This window comes from Megalops cyprinoides, chromosome 16, assembly GCF_013368585.1.
Source record: "Megalops cyprinoides isolate fMegCyp1 chromosome 16, fMegCyp1.pri, whole genome shotgun sequence".
In the NCBI taxonomy this organism is placed as follows: Eukaryota; Metazoa; Chordata; class Actinopteri; order Elopiformes; family Megalopidae; genus Megalops; species Megalops cyprinoides.
Window position 1 is genome coordinate 5,914,020 of NC_050598.1, and position 16,805 is coordinate 5,930,824.

Consider the following 16,805-nt stretch of genomic DNA (forward strand, 5'->3'; position numbering starts at 1 on the left):
CTGTTAACAGCCTGAATGCAAAATATGGTCGCCTCTGGCAGGTCTGGTTGCCCATTATCAGTTTCTGTGTAACTGTAGCACTGACTTATCAGGGCTTTCATTCTGAGACAGCTGTGCTGTGTGAGTGTGTCCAGTTTTCTTCTTTGTGTATTGAAGCCATCAATAATATTTACCTTTTTTACAGTTGTTTCATATTATTTATTTTCACTCCAGAGTCTTATTATTGTGCACTAAGGCACAACATGAGGTTAAGCTATAGAGGGTGTTGCAACTCGTGTGTGGACGTAATGCTCATCAGCCACCTGAACCATATAGCCACAGCACTTCTGACCTCCAATGCAGCAAGATACACATGTGCAGCAGGTGCATTGCATTGGACGAGGGTGCTTTACAAAATTAATGGGTAGCAAAAATCACACTGAACAATGAGATCAACCTGAATGAAAGAGCTAGTGCAGAGAACGCACAAAATAAGAGTTTAGAATAGGAATGGGTTTGGAATGAAGAGGTGGGTCCGAGGTGTTAGGGCGGGATCAGTGTCTCTTCATTCAAATTCACTCTCATTAAAAATGTGTGTGCACACGGGCGGCTGAGGCTGGGTGTAGCAAAGGGCGAGAGCAGTCACCCTACCCGGCCTTGAACCCAGGTCTATGGGGTACCAACCATTCAACTTTGACCGCAACGCCAAAGAACTAGGCTCATTGGTATGGCACTCAGAGCGCATACTCAGCTGTAGTGACAGCACTCTGTCACACTGCCCTCCCCTTCAGGAAGTGCGCCCATGCGCTTCACGCACCGAGGCATCCCTCACACATTCCCCTGCCGTACTTCTCCCATCCCAGGGTGCCCCACTCACCATTGCTTCACCCATCTCTGGGGTCCCTCACACTGTGCTTCACCCATCTCTGGGGTCCCTCACACACTGGGGTCAACCAAACCTGGGGGTCCCTCATACAGCTCACACACTGGACACGCCTCCAATGGCCTCGTGGCAAGCCATTCCACCATTTGCAGCAAAGGGCAAGAGCAGTCACTCCACCCAGCCTCGAACCAGGGTCTACAGGGTACCAACCATGCAACTTTGACCACGATGCCAAAGAGCCAGGCTCGTTGGTATGGCAGTCAGAGCGCATACTCAACTGTAGTGACAGCACTCTGTCACACGGCACTCCGTCACACTGGGCATCTCGGTTGGAATTAAAAGGTGGGAACACGCTGATGAACTCAGATAAGTAGGTAAGTATGAGGTCGCACTGAGGTTATATTTAGAAGTTCACAAAATGAAAAGAGTAATGCTGGTCCTGACGGATATTCAATAAAGCTGGTATTACTTTAACTTCTTTAAATGGAATTTAAAAGTTACATTTCAACCAATATGTAGAATGCACCTTCACTTTGGACACACCCGCATTGCTCTGCAAATGAAAGCATCTCATTTCAATTTGTTTTTCAACATTCTTGCATCTTGCAATCACAAGTGGAAAGAACCAAATTCAGATATGAGAACATTGTTTTTATTCTCAATAGATTTCAATTCAAATCATGTGACATTTAGAGGAGAGTAGGTCAAGAAGATCCATTTAAATGAAAGCATACATTATTCCTTAAAGGAACCACAGTGTGAAAGAAATTTGGGGTGATATTCATCCCCTAGGCCTGCTTTTTACTCCAGTCACATATTTTTTATGTATTTAATTTGGACAATTAGGTCTTTCCTGGAGTGAAACAGATCAAATGTGTTATTTCAGGATGCAACTGCAGTGATAAATGAACCCTCAGGCCATGAGTGTAATGTCTTCAGTCAGAGGACTTGAAAGATTTACAGTTCTCAGTAGGCTTTCTATCTCCCCCTGCAGGTGCACGCACATCAGTAACTATGGAAGCCAGGCGAGATCTGCTGCAGAACATACAAAATCCTCCACAAGTCAGCACACCAGTGCTAGGTACACTGCCTGCAGCCTTTACCAGTGCCTGTCCCTGTGTCAACGCCAGGGGTGTTCGGTGTCCACAGTAATGATGATGATTCTCAAAATAATCACTAGGAACAGAGACCACACACCACAGTGGCACAACATGTTCATTGTAACTCCATTGAATGCTGCTGTTGTTGATTCAAATTAACTTCTTGCGATACTGTGCTTAATGACAGTGTAATGCAGGACCACTCTTGTGGTCCTGCATTACAGGGATTGTAACCTGTATTTCACACCAAGGCTTGCAAATTAAGCAGCTTCTGACCCACTGTCTATCTCTGGCTTTTCTCTCACCCTCTAGTGTGCTCCAAACTTTTAATGTGTGTGCTACCCATTGCTCAGATTGCCATAGGCAAGTATACCGTCTAAAAATGCTTTGTTGTTAATAGAGTCATATACGGTCTTGGTGCACCGTAACCAAGAGACAGCATGCCTCCTGACTCCTGGTGTATGTACACAGGTGTGGTGTACCTGAAAGACTGCCCACGGCAGCACTACATCCCCATCTACCTGCTGGTTTTGGGGGTGTTCGGTCTGGCCCTAGGGGTGCTGTCGTGCCTGCCCTGCAGCCGGGAGCGAGAGGACGGGGGGCAGAGCACCCTCGGCACCCTGTGCCACGTGTGGAACTCGCTGGTCTCCGCCTTTCTCTTCTGCTGGTTCATCGCCGGTGAGGCCCCGGGGGGGGAGGGGGGGGACAGGAGACAGCAGCAGAGAGGGGGGGAGGGACCCTCGACGTGGAGGCTGGAGAGGAAGGTGGAGGCAGTGGAGTGGGAGTAGAGTAAAGGCAGGGGAAGGTGGAAGTTAGGGTACTGGCTGGCTGAGTGAGGGAACAAGAGCTGCCTCTCATTGGTGGAGAGTAGAACAGGGAGCTCACATGGTAAAATCACTCAGACACACATCACAGGGCTGATGCTGCTGAAAGAGAAGTGTAGGGGAGATGAGTGGTTCTTGTATTGTACAAGACAACAAAAAACAGCCTCAATTTTTGATCACATGCACCTCTGCATAGAAAGACAGCTAATGATGTAAACTGCTCTCTGTCTGTCTGTCTGCAGGAAACGTATGGATCTACTCCATCTATCCCCCTAGCTACAATCAGACCCAGCCTAATCCAGAGTACTGTAACAAGACCCTGTACCTGTTTGCCTTCTGGATCACCACATTGGTTTACCTGTTTTTCGCTCTGTGCTGCTGTGCACTCATTTGCATGTGCCTGTGCAACAAGACAGGGTGGAACAGAGACTACAGCAGAGACGCCTGAGTGGATGGGAGGCGGGGCTTCCCTGTCTCTGAGCCAATGAGCGCACGCAGCATGTGACACACACATTGTACTGCTTCTTTCCCTGCTGAACTGTCCCAAAGCACTGTTCGCCCATCCTACACTGCCAGCTCTGCCCCTTTGAGACTCTCCACCCCTCCACCCTGAGGCTCCATCCCTCTCCAACTCTCCACCTGTCCATTCTCCACACCCCCCTTTTAATGCTCCTAATTCTTATGTAAAGAATTAACTGTTTGATACAAAATGTCACATCTGTGATTTAATCTTTAACCTTTACCATTCCTGTATCTGAAAGGAACTCTTTTCTGTCTGTGAGATGCAGCGTTTATCTTACATGTCTACCATTCAAAATACCACATCTTGACTTTTGTGAACTTGAGTGGTTGTAACTTATATTTTCAGATCAGTATGTTTGTGATGGTGGTTCTGTGTCCGTCACTGTGCGCGTGAGAGTAAACTGTGTTCATAATGATATGTGTGTTGGTGATCCCCATTAGAGGCTGTGAGCTGTGTCAGCGTTCACGTTGCACCAGGGTTTCCTACTACTACCCTCCCCTGCCTTAGACTGCATAAATAGTAAACATTACCTTTTCAATCACAGTGGATTGATGTTTTTGGGATAAGGGTTTTTTAGATTAAGATAACATTATTAAAATAATATTACTTTTGATTACATGTCAGTTTAATGATATATATGCTTGAATATTAAACACATATTTTACTGACCCATTGTGACAATATCATCCATTCCATAGACTTTTTTGGAGTCTTTTCATGAATCTACATTAAACTTGTTGATGCCTGAAACTCAAAGTTCATTGGCAGATTAATTATTTTCTGAAACAGGTAGTGTGTTCACAGTTCCTTAATCTGAGGAATGGTGTAGCCTTGTTAAGTACAACTAAAATGTATTTCAGCAACAAAGGGGATGGGTTCATGAGTAGTTCAGTCAAAAATGTGTGTATGTGATGGGTTGTGATAACACATCTGCACCTCCTTTCCTCTGTTCAATGAGCACACTATAATACATTCTATGTACATACCAAGTTGACATAAATGTGCATTGACATAAATGTAAATGTAACAGAATATTCCTTGATTAAAACTAATCCTACCTAGACCCCATTTCTCAGGACTTATATGATGTGTCTGCAGTGACACTGTCTTTTCCTGCAATACATAGATTATGCTAGTTCAGACTAACTCATTGTCCTACAGTTACAATCATTGTGAAGCATCTAGGCTTCAATCTAGACAGGAATGAACCAGACACAACCCAAGGTGAAAACACAAAATCAGCAAATGGTGTTGGTAGGGCCAGCTACAACACACCTGCAGCAGAGGCCTCTCAACAGCAAACACAAAGCTGTCCACTATGTAAAATGAAGCAACACAACAGTATGTAAAGAAGTGGTCCTTACAGAAGCAATACAGCACAAGCCAGGAAACACATCCCAGACAAGCCCCCAGTCGTCACAAGTTTATGCCTTCAACTTGAGCAGATGGGCTCTGTATACCCTGGGGAACTTAAAAGTTATGCTGGCTGGCGAGGGAAAAGGCCTAACCTACACGCATTTTGAGCAAATCTGGTGCAAATACAAAACCCAAAAGAAAAATGGCATGTCTTGTAAGACTGAATGTTTTTTTGAGGTGTCTTATAAGACAGAAAATAAGGTCTTTTGTACATTCACTGATCACACTCCTTATCCTCTTCCCTTTCTGAAGCACGTAGCCTCCAAACCCCAGCCTTTAATTACCGTAAATAAATAGAGAAGTATTCAGATCTGACCTTGGTCCTTAATAGCTGACATATACCTTACTTTCACATTTACTGTTGGTGACACAAGAGTCCTGAGTGAAGCAGCTGCCACTTGTAGCTTTCTCACCACTTACATATATACTATATGGACAAAAGTATTTGGACACCTGACCATTTCACCAACAGGAACTGTAATGACATTGTATTCAAATACATGTATTTTAATATGGAGTTGGTCCCCCTTTTGCAGCTATAACAGCTTTCACTCTTCTTGGAAGGCTTTCCACAAGATTTTGGAGTGTTTCTGTGGCAATTTGTGCCCATTCATTCTGTAGAGTATTTATGAGGTCAGGTACTGATGTTGGACGAGAAGGCCTGGCTCGCAATCTCCATTCCAATTCATCCCAAAGGTGCTCAATGGGTTGAGGTCAGGACTCTGTGCGGGCCAGTCAAGTTCTTCCACACCAAGCTCATCAAACCATGTCTTTATAGTCCTTGCTTTGTGCACTGGGGAACAGTCATGTTGGAATAGAAAAGGGCCTTCCCCAAACTGTTGCCACAAAGTTGGAAGCATAGCATTGTCCAAAATATCTTGGTATGCTGAAGCAATAAGATTGCCCTTCACTGGAGATAAGGGGCCTAGCCCAAACCCTGAAAAACAGGTGTGGCCAAATACTTTTTTCTATATAGTGTATATTACAACAGGTAAGAAAATTAATCTACTTATTTCTGTTCTTCTTAAATGTTATTGACATCAGATACAAGGACAATTCATTTTTAACATCAATGAACATGGGTTCATGAGTAGCTCAGCCTTGAAGGGGCTCGTCTTGAGTGCAGGCTGAACCCTACGACCCAAGTTTGAAAGTGGCTGTGTCATCTGCTGACAGTGACCAGGATTGCACAGTGGCTTAGCTTTTTTGTAGAGGATGTTGTAGTGAGACAAACCTAATGTACATCCATCAATTCAAAAGTTATGGGTAGACAAGGGAGAAAAAAGTAATGTGTGTACATTGTAAATACGATCACAAGTGCTGTGTTTTGGAAGGAAGCCAAGCTTGACTCTTAATCTGTGTTTGTTCAGCAAGCCTTTCATTTTCGCATTCATGATCACTGCTCACGCAGACTCCTCGGTTATTATTGAGGACAAATTTGTCTCTGCTTCTTTGAATTGGGCATAATAAGCCCTTGGATGCTGATGTCAGGGAAGCAGCCTGTTTGCAGGATAAAGTTGAATAGTTCAGTTACTATGTTTCAATGGTTCTGACACGCGTCTGACATGATCTTATTTTGCAGATCAGAAGGTATCATTGACAATGGCCTCCCATCCTAGGTCATTTAGGCGAGGTATTGTGCAACTGTGACTGAAACATTTCTTTGTGCGTGGGACTCTGGAGGGTATACACAGGAACGATCATCTGACTGTCTTTAACCATTCTCTCCTTCAGGAGCATACGTTTGTGCAAACTTTTTCTTATACTTTCCGGCCATTCCTATGATATTTATAGGTGAGCAGTAATTACATGAATCCTTTCATTTCCATATATGTGATATTGTGATTATTTCCATAGTTTGGTCAAAGGGCGTATACTCTTTAATAATATAAAACCTGACAAGGCCACTGATGTGAATTTTTGGGGAACATGCCTTTTGGAACTGCACTCTTCCTGTTTTGTATACCCACTTCCTTTCTATTTTCTGCAATTTTGTCCCAGGGTCTCAGTGCCTCCATGACTGCCCCAAACAGCCCTACATCCCCATTTACCTGATAGTGAGTGGGGTGTTCTACATGTTCATAGGCGCACTGGCCTATTGGCGCTACAGCCACGAGGAGAAAGCAGGCGGTACCTATATCACCTGCAGCGTTCTGTTGTCTCTGTTCATAATCTGCTGGTTCATTGCGGGTGAGTGTGGACGAACTGAGGGAAAAGGAAAAGGGAGGGGGGCAAGAAGAGAAGATGGGGAAAGGATAGAGGAGACAGGAGGTCAGGGGAAAGAAAAGGGGATAGGTTGAATGGGGGGCTGAAGAAGGAAAAAATGAAAGGGGGGAACAGAGTGAGACTCAAGCATGAACAGCAGCCTGATAACCATAAACTGGCAACTTTCTGTCTTTGCCTGCAGGAAACGTGTGGATCTACTCCATCTATCCTCCCATCTACAATCAGACCCAGCCCAACCCAGAGTACTGTAACAAGACCCTGTACCTGTTTGCTTTCTGGACCACCACACTGTCTTACGTGTCTATGTTTCTGACTTGCTGTGCCTGCTGCTGTGAAAACATTTCAATGTCTTCTGAACATAGTTAAAGCCTTTTCTTGATTAATTCATTTCTCAGACAGTCACTGAGGCACCAGAGGCTACATTCATAGCTTGAATTTAAATTTATTAAACAAGAAAGGACAATTTATGTTGTTACATAGGACTAAGCCTCAAGCAACGAAGCTCATTCAACAGTCTGAAAAGTGTTGTGTTGATTCACCTGATGAGTTTGGGCTCGTCACCTCATTTTGTGAAATGATCAAATAAGAAATTCGGCTAAACACTATGAGTTTAACCTACAGAATTTCATACAAGTGACACTTCATAATTCTGGCTGTGATCAAGGACTGCCAGAACAAAGATTTGTTCTGCTCGCTGTGTTTGAAGAAATAGGGACAGGATGCTACACAACATTACTGTTCGTACGACTACTTGCATACACATTAATGAGTGTTAATGTTGTAACAATGTTTCTCATTGAACATGAAAGTGTTCCAACTGGCAAAAATTGCTAATAAACATTTCTAATAACAATTTGGCATTCTAGTGTCATGGTAGATTCTGAAAGGAAAATCCTACATGGACTGTTTGACAATGCTATGTGTGTTATGCACAGAGTATGTGTTGCATTTTATATTGGGAAAAGCATAGACAAGCAGAACACAAATTGCTGACTGCTAATCAGACAACCTGGTCTGTACACTGAGGCCAAATAAACATTTGTGAAAATTCTGCTTCCTTTTCAATTTTGTTGCTGTTGCACAAGAATCACAACCAGCCATCTGTTTCACCTTGCCATATGTTAACCAGGCAAATTCCAGCAGCCACAATGTTTTAACCTGCCTTGCAACTGACTGCACCGATCCCTGTAGAGAGTGCAGAGATATCTCACATTCATTCTCTCGGCTAGTCTGTTACTAAGGGAGTCACAATCTGCTGATTAGGAGCAACCGAGGTTTGACTTTTGACTTTTGGGCCATCGCTATTAACGCAACAAAAACCACTAAAGTCAGCAAACATTGTTACTCATCAGATTTAAAAACACATTAAAAATAAATGTAAAAGGGGGAAAAGGGGATAAAACAAGAAAAGCAAACATAAAAGAGCATTACAAAGTATCCAAAAGGAGCAAACATGTAACAAAAACATTAAAACCACAATCCGTCAGGAGGACTGGGAGGGAAAAAGGTTTGAGCGTCCCACCCTCATTCACCTCACAAATGCACTCCTCAACTCTACATTACTCCTTGAAAGCAACCAAGTCCGTAATCAATGAATAGTAGATGAACTCAGTGTTTAACTTTGACTTTAGAAGCCTTCTCAAAACCTGTCCAGGATCAGTTGAACCCCATCCTATTCTCTCTGGACAGCCATATTGCCATCCTGGCTTGGCTGAACAGAAAGTTCAGTGGAACTATTTTGGTGTTCTTGACACGGCATACTTTGCGAGGTAAATAAACAATCCCCAAGAGAAACACTCCCCCAAAACACTTCCACCACCCCCAGCCACTGGGAATATGCCACTATGTTTGCCATGAGTGACAAAAGTCAATAAACAGGTGCAATTTTCCTGAGCCTGACAAAAGAAACATCCCTCTCCCTCTCCTGGATCCAGGTGTGCCTTCTGCCTGTTTGTAGCTCATATCCCATGCACAATCATGTTATCCTGTAGGTATAACTTACGCTACGTATGTCCTGCAAATATTTAAATCTTTGCATTTTAAAAAAATTCTTCTGTGAATACAGCCAACTCTACTGCTATGCAAAATGAAGAAACACAACAACATGCAAAGAAGTGGTCCTTACAGAAGCGATACAGCACAAGCCAGGAAACACATCCCAGACGAGCCCCCAGTCGTCACAAGTTTATTCCTTCAACTTGAGCAGATGGGCTCTACATACCCCAGGGTACCTAAAAGGTATGCTGGCTAGCGAGGGAAAAGGCCTAACCTACACGCATTTTGAGCAAATCTGGTGTGAATGCAAAACCCAAAAGAAAAATGGAATGTCTTACTCAGACTGCATTTTTTCGAGGTGTCTATTGTTTGACCCCAGCTATGCTCGGACAGGAAGTTCATGACATGACAGAAAGCAAGGTCTATTTCACATGCACTGATCACGTTTCTTACCCTCTTCCCTTTCTGAAGCACGTAGCTTCCAGACCCCAACCCTTAATTACTGTAAATGAATAGGGAAGCATTCAGATCTGTCCTTGGTCCTTAATAGCTGACATATACCTTACTGTCACATTTACTGTTGGTGACACAAGAGTCTTGAGTGAAGGAGCTGCCACTTGTAGCTTTCTCGCCACTTACACATATATTACAACAGGTAAGAAAATGAATATACTTATTTCTGATCTTAAATGCAATTGACATCAGATACAAGGACTTGCATACCAGGAATTGCATTACATTTCACATTACTTGAATTTTGCTGTGGTGTGAGTTTCATGTCAATCAAAAAAATTGTGGTAATATTCTAGCCATTGCTGGGCAAAATAAATCAAATAGAGGTCTTAGGCACACCTGAATGGGACATATATGAATGTCTTATTACAATTTGGATTCTTTAGTGAAAGTGCTGAGAATGAATTTTGGGGAAAACAGTTTAGAAAAGAGCCTACCAAGACCAAAACAACAGATTTATACAATGAAACAGACACTGAAGAACATTATATTATTATGTCCCTTTCAATATATGATATCTGCAATGACCTGTTTCAGCTAAATGAGTAAAAATACAATATGTTAAGAGTGCTCTGCAATACCTACCTAAGGTGTACCTCACAATCCTCACAATTTGTGTCTGCAATTTTATTTTTTATCTCATGAATGGTGTAGCCTTGTTCAAAACTTTAAAATTCATTTTTAACATTAATGAACGTGGGTTCATGAGTAGCTCAGCCTTGAAGGGGCTCGTCATGAGTGCAGGCTGAACACTTCGACCCAAGTTTGAAAGTGGCTGTGTCATCTGCTGACAGTGACCAGGATTGCACAGTGGCTGAACAAATTCATTCCACCTGGGTTAAAAATACAGGGCCAAGGCTCCCTCATCTTACTCCTCTTCGTCCATTTAGATGGTGTGACGTGCAGTGCAAAAAACAGTCTTTGGCTGTCTGTGAGTGTATCAGAGGACTACATTCATCTCACCCCTGAGCTTTTGTGTGAGTGTAGAGGATGTTGTAGTGAGAAAAACCTAATGTACAGCTGTTGATTCCAAAGTTAGGGGTAGATAAGGGAGAAAAAAATGAATGTGTGTAAACTTTAAATTTGATCACGAGTGCTGTGTTTGGAAAGAAGCCATGCTTACCTCTTACTCAAATCTCTGTGTTTGTTCAGCAAGCCTTTTATTTTGGAATTCATTTTAATTCACTGCTCACGCAGATGCCTGGGTTATTATTGACGGCAAGTTTGTCACCACTTTTTTAAATTGGGCTTATTAGACCTTGGTTGTTGATGTCAGGGAAGCAGTCTGTTTGTAGTACCATGTTGAATGATCAAAACGATGGCAGTTCAGTGTCTGTGTTTAAGTGGTTCTCAGTGTCTTCTCTTGCACGTCAGAAAGTATCGCTGAGAATGGTCTCCGCTTCAAGATTTTTTCCCAGGCCGTTTGGGCTAGGTAATGTGCATCTGTGAACAAAACATATCTTTTTGTGTGGGACTCTGGAGGATAAATGCAGGAGTGACCCTCTGACTATCTTTAACCATTCTCTCCTGCAGGAAAATGTATTTCCACCACAGTTTTCTCAAACATTCTGACCATTGCCATGATTGCTATAGGTGAGCTCTAATTACCTGAATCCTTTCATTCCTAACAGGCAACATTTTCATATATGACATATTGTGCATGTCACAGTTTAGTCAAAGGTCATGTACTCTTAAGTAATACAAAACCTGACAGAACCACTGATGTGAATTTTTGGGGAACATGCCTTTTGGAACTGTGTTCTCCCTGTTTTGTATACCCACCTCCTTTTCATTTTCTGCTATTTCTCCCAGGAGCCTTGTACCTCCACGACTGCCCCAAACAGCCCTACATCCCCATTTACCTGATAGTGAGTGGGGTGTTCTGCCTGCTCGTGAACACACTGTCTTATTGGAGCTACAGCAAGGGCGAGGACGGAGTCAACAAATTCTTTATTGCCTGCAGCTTCCTGTACTCTCTTTTCAGCTTATGCTGGTTCATTGCGGGTGAGTGTGGACGAACTGAGGGAAAAGGAAAAGGGAGGGGAGCAGAAGAGAAGATGGGGAAAGGATAGAGGAGACAGGAGGTCAGGGGAAAGAAAAGGGGATAGGTTGAATGGGGGGCTGAAGAAGGAAAAAATGAAGGGGGGAACAGAGTGAGACTCAAGCATGAACAGCAGCCTGATAACCATAAACTGGCAACTTTCTGTCTTTGCCTGCAGGAAACGTGTGGATCTACTCCATCTATCCTCCCAGCTACAATCAGACCCAGCCCAACCCAGAGTACTGTAACAAGACCCTGTACCTGTTTGCTTTCTGGACCACCACACTGTCTTACGTGTTTATGTTTCTGACTTGCTGTGCCTGCTGCTGTGAAAACATTTCAATGTCTTCTGAACATAGTTAAAGCCTTTTCTTGATTAATTCATTTCTCAGACAGTCACTGAGGCATCAGATGCTACATTCATAGCCTGCACTTAAATTTATTAAACAAGAAAGGACAATTTATTTTGTTACACAGGACTAAGCCTCAAGCAATGAAGCTCAGTCAACAAAGTGCCAAGAGTACATGATAAAATTCCCCCAAGGAAAAGTAGAAGACGTTTGAAGAACAGGGTGTCTGCATCTCCACAGGGCTCAGAAAGGAATTCTGTTAGAAGTATTCCAGTCTGAAAACGCGGCTCTTCTGTTGATTCACCTGATGAGTTTGGGCTCATCACCTCATTCTATGAAATATTCAAATAGGAAACTTGGCTAAACGCTACAAGATTAACCTACAGAATTTCATACAAGTGACACTTCATAATTTTGGCTGCAGACACAAATTTACCCATGGAGCCATTGCTTCCTAATCCAAAAGCATTCATTTCTAAAACAAATTTGTAGGAGCCAAAATCTGTTTTCCCTGTCTCTGATGCTGTGAACAGTCCCATTTTCCTTATCTCCCTCTCTATAATTCCCAAAAGGTGTAATGTTCTATCAGCTGACTGATTTAGATTCACTTGCTTAATTTAGATTCACTTTCTGTATGTCACGGTATAAAACATGCTACGCTAATCTGATGCATAGGGATAGAAGTAGAGGACCCGCGATCAAGGACTGCCAGAACAAAGATTTGTTCTGCTCGCTGTGTTTGAAGAAATAGGGACAGGATGCTACGCAACATTACTGTTCGTACAACTACTTGCATACACATTAATGAGTGTTAATGTTGTAGCAATGTTTCTCATTGAACAAGAAAGTGTTCCAACTGGCAAAAATTGCTAATAAACATTTCTAATAACAATCTGGCATTCCAGTGTCATGGTAGATTCTGAAAGGAAAATCCTACATGGACTGTTTGACAATGCTATGTGTGTTATGCACAGAGTATGTGTTGCATTTTATATTGGGAAAAGCATGGACAAGCAGAACACAAATTGCTGACTGCTAATCAGACAACCTGGTCTGTACACTGAGGCCAAATAAACATTTGTGAAAACTCTGCTTCCTTTTCAATTTTGTTGCTGTTGCACAAGAATCACAATCAGCCATCTGTTTCACCTTGCCGTGTCTTAACCAGGCAAATTCCAGCAGCCACAATGTTTTAACCCGCCTTGCAACTGACTGCACCGACCCCTGTAGAGAGTGCAGAGATATCTCACATTCAATTTGTCTCAGCTAGTCTGAAGGGAGTCTCAATCTGCTGATTAGGAGCAACCAAGGTTTGACTTTTGACTTTTGGGCCATTGCTATTAACGCAACAAAAACCACTAAAGTCAGCAAACATTGTTACTCATCAGATTTAAAAACACATTAAAAATAAATGTAAAAGGGGGACAAGGGGATAAAACAAGAAAAGCAAACATAAAAGAGCATTACAAAGTATCCAAAAGGAGCAAACATGTAACAAAAACATTAAAACCACAATCCGTCAGGAGGACTGGAAGGAAAAAGGTTTGAGCGTCCCACCCTCATTCACCTCACAAATGCACTCCTCAACTCTACATTACTCCTTGAAAGCAACCAAGTCCGTAATCAATGAATAGTAGATGAACTCAGTGTTTAACTTTGACTTTAGAAGCCTTCTCAAAACCTGTCCAGGATCAGTTGAACCCCATCCTATTCTCTCTGGACAGCCATATTGCCATCCTGGCTTGGCCGAACAGAAAGTTCAGTGGAACTATTTTGGTGTTCTTGACACGGCATACTTTGCGAGGCAAATAAACAATCCCCAAGAGAAAAAATCCCCCAAAACACTTCCACCACCCCCAGCCACTGGGAATATGCCACTATGTTTGCCATGAGTGACAAAAGTCAATAAACAGGTGCAATTTTCCTGAGCCTGACAAAAGAAACACCCCTCTCCCTCTCCTGGATCCAGGTGTGCCTTCTGCCTGTTTGTAGCTCATATCCCATGCACAATCATGTTATCCTGTAGGTATAACTTACGCTACGTATGTCCTGCAAATATTTAAATCTTTGCATTTTAAAAAATTCTTCTGTGAATACAGCCAACTCTACCGCTATGCAAAATGAAGCAACACAACAACATGCAAAGAAGTGGTCCTTACAGAAGCAATACAGCACAAGCCAGGAAACACATCCCAGACAAGCCCCCAGTCGTCACAAGTTTATTCCTTCAGCTTGAGCAGATGGGCTCTACATACCCCGGGGTACCTAAAAGGTATGCTGGCTGGCGAGGGAAAAGGCCTAACCTACACGCATTTTGAGAAAATCTGGTGTGAATGCAAAACCCAAAAGAAAAATGGAATGTCTTACTCAGACTGCATTTTTTCGAGGTGTCTATTGTTTGACCCCAGCTATGCTCGGACAGAAAGTTCATGACATGACAGAAAGTAAGGTCTTTTTCACATGCACTGATCACGTTCCTTACCCTCTTCCCTTTCTGAAGCAAGTAGCTTCCAGACCCCAACCCTTAATTACTGTAAATGAATAGGGAAGCATTCAGATCTGTCCTTGGTCCTTAATAGCTGACATATACCTTACTGTCACATTTACTGTTGGTGACACAAGAGTCTTGAGTGAAGGAGCTGCCACTTGTAGCTTTCTCGCCACTTACACATATATTACAACAGGTAAGAAAATGAATCTACTTATTTCTGATCTTAAATGTTATTGACATCAGATACAAGGACTTGCATACCAGGAACTGCATTATATTTCACATTACTTGAATTTTGCTGTGGTGTGAGTTTCATGTCAATCAAAAAAATTGTGGTAATATTCTAGCCATCGCTGGGCAAAATAAATCAAATAGAGGTCTTAGGCACACCTGAATGGGTTATATATGAATGTCTTATTACAATTTGAATTCTTTAGTGAAAGTGCTGAGAATGAATTTTGGGGAAAACAGTTCAGAAAAGAGCCTACCAAGACCAAAACAACAGATTTATACAATGAAACAGACAATGAAGAACATTATATTATTATGTCCCTTTCAATATATGATATCTGCAATGACCTGTTTCAGCTAAATGAGTAAAAATACAATATATTAAGAGTGCTCTGCAATACTTACCTAAGGTGTACCTCACAATCCTCACAATTTGTGTCTGCAATTTAATTTTTTATCTCATGAATGGTGTAGCCTTGTTAAAAAATCTTAAATGCATTTTTAACATTAATGAACGTGGGTTCATGAGTAGCTCAGTCTTGAAGGGGCTCGTCATGAGTGCAGGCTGAACCCTACGACCCAAGTTTGAAAGTGGCTGTGTCATCTGCTGGCAGTGACCAGGATTGCACAGTGGCTGAACAAATTCATTCCACCTGGGTTAAAAATACAGGGCCAGGGCTCCCTCATCTTACTCCTCTTCGTCCATTTAGATGGTGTGACGTGCAGTGCAAAAAACAGTCTTTGGCTGATTGTGAGTGTATCAGAGGGCTACATTCATCTCACCCCTGAGCTTTTGCGTGAGTGTAGAGGATGTTGTAGTGAGACAAACCGAATGTACAGCTGTTGATTCCAAAGTTAGGGGTAGATAAGGGAGAAAAAAAATATTGTGTGCAAACTTTAAATTTGATCACGAGTGCTGTGTTTGGAAAGAAGCCATGCTTACCTCTTACTCAAATCTCTGTGTTTGTTCAGCAAGCCTTTTATTTTGGAATTCATTTTAATTCACTGCTCACACAGATGCCTGGGTTATTATTGACGGCAAGTTTGTCGCCACTTTTTTAAATTGGGCTTATTAGACCTTGGTTGTTGATGTCAGAGAAGCAACCTGTAGTACCATGCTGAATAATTAAAGTAAGAAAGTTAAGTTACTGTGTCTAAGCAGTTCTGACACTCAATACGTTCTCTTGCAGATCAATAAGTATCACTAAGAATGGCCAACCTACAAAGGTTTCTTCCTACAGAAGTTCCTAAGGTGTTTGGGCTAGGTAATGTGCATCTGTGAACAAAGCATCTCTTTTTATGTGGGACTCTGGAGGATAAATGCAGGAGTGATCCTCTGACTATCTTTAATGTTTCTCTCCCTCAGGAACATGCATTTGCACCACAGTTTTCTCAAACATTCTGACCATTGCCATGATTGCTATAGGTGAGCTCTAATTACCTGAATCCTTTCATTCCTAACAGGTAACATTTCCATATATGACATATTGTGCATGTCACAATTTAGTCAAAGGTCATGTACTCTTAAATAATACAAAACCTGACAGACCACTGATGAGAATTTTTGGGGAACATGCCTTTTGGAACTGTGTTCTCCCTGTTTTGTATACCCACTTCCATTTCATTTTCTGCTATTTCTCCCAGGAGCCTTGTACCTCCACGACTGCCCCAAACAGCCCTACATCCCCATTTACCTAATAGTAACTGGGGTGTTCTGCCTGGTTGCAAATGCCCTATTGAATTGGAGCTGCTGCCTGGCGGAGGAAGCAGGAAGATATTTTGGTATTGGTTGCTGTGTCCTGTTGTTTCTTTTCACCTCCTGCTGGTTCATTGCGGGTGAGTGTGGACAAACTGAGGGAAAAGGAAAAGGGAGGGGAGCAGAAGAGAAGATGGGGAAAGGGTAGAGGAGACAGGAGGACAGGGGAAAGAAAAGGGGTTAGGTTGAATGGGGGGGGGGGGGGGGGGTGCTGAAGAAGGAAAAAATGAAGGATGGAACAGAGTGAGACTCAAGCATGAACAGCAGCCTGAAATCCATAACCCACCAACTTTCTGTCTTTGCTTGTCTGCAGGAAACGTGTGGATCTACTCCATCTATCCTCCCAGCTACAATCAGACCCAGCCCAACCCAGAGTACTGTGACAAGACCCTGTATCAGTTTGCCTTCTGGATCACCACACTGCCTTACATATTTATGCTTGCATCTATCTTGCTTGGGATTTGCTCAGCTGTCTGC

General features: G+C 42.6%; 2 protein-coding genes across 2 annotated transcripts; both read left to right on the forward strand.

Annotated features, from left to right (window-relative positions):
* The first annotated feature begins 1,876 nt into the window (after window positions 1-1,876).
* On the forward strand, window positions 1,877-3,234 carry LOC118791160 (transmembrane protein 272-like). Its single transcript, XM_036548440.1, has 4 exons — window positions 1,877-1,943; window positions 2,275-2,325; window positions 2,434-2,640; window positions 3,029-3,234. The coding sequence occupies exons 1-4, from the start codon at window positions 1,877-1,879 to the stop codon at window positions 3,232-3,234; spliced, it is 531 nt and encodes a 176-aa protein (XP_036404333.1).
* Window positions 3,235-6,327: 3,093 nt separating this feature from the next.
* On the forward strand, window positions 6,328-15,780 carry LOC118791162 (transmembrane protein 272-like). Its single transcript, XM_036548443.1, has 6 exons — window positions 6,328-6,358; window positions 6,727-6,855; window positions 7,133-7,198; window positions 11,275-11,463; window positions 11,679-11,794; window positions 15,763-15,780. The coding sequence occupies exons 1-6, from the start codon at window positions 6,328-6,330 to the stop codon at window positions 15,778-15,780; spliced, it is 549 nt and encodes a 182-aa protein (XP_036404336.1).
* Window positions 15,781-16,805: the final 1,025 nt, after the last annotated feature.

What these genes read in the sequence shown, in the direction of transcription:
- LOC118791160 (XM_036548440.1), top strand. Translation starts at nt 1,877, where the DNA reads ATGGAAGCCAGGCGAGATCTGCTGCAGAACATACAAAATCCTCCACAA. An exon ending in AGTCAGCACACCAGTGCTAG is followed by an intron (nt 1,944 to 2,274) that starts GTACACTGCCTG and finishes CTCACCCTCTAG; the next exon opens with TGTGCTCCAAACTTTTAATG. An exon ending in CATTGCTCAGATTGCCATAG is followed by an intron (nt 2,326 to 2,433) that starts GCAAGTATACCG and finishes GTATGTACACAG; the next exon opens with GTGTGGTGTACCTGAAAGAC.
- LOC118791162 (XM_036548443.1), top strand. Translation starts at nt 6,328, where the DNA reads ATGGCCTCCCATCCTAGGTCATTTAGGCGAG. An exon ending in CCAGCCCAACCCAGAGTACT is followed by an intron (nt 7,199 to 11,274) that starts GTAACAAGACCC and finishes TTCTCCCAGGAG; the next exon opens with CCTTGTACCTCCACGACTGC. An exon ending in CTTATGCTGGTTCATTGCGG is followed by an intron (nt 11,464 to 11,678) that starts GTGAGTGTGGAC and finishes CTTTGCCTGCAG; the next exon opens with GAAACGTGTGGATCTACTCC.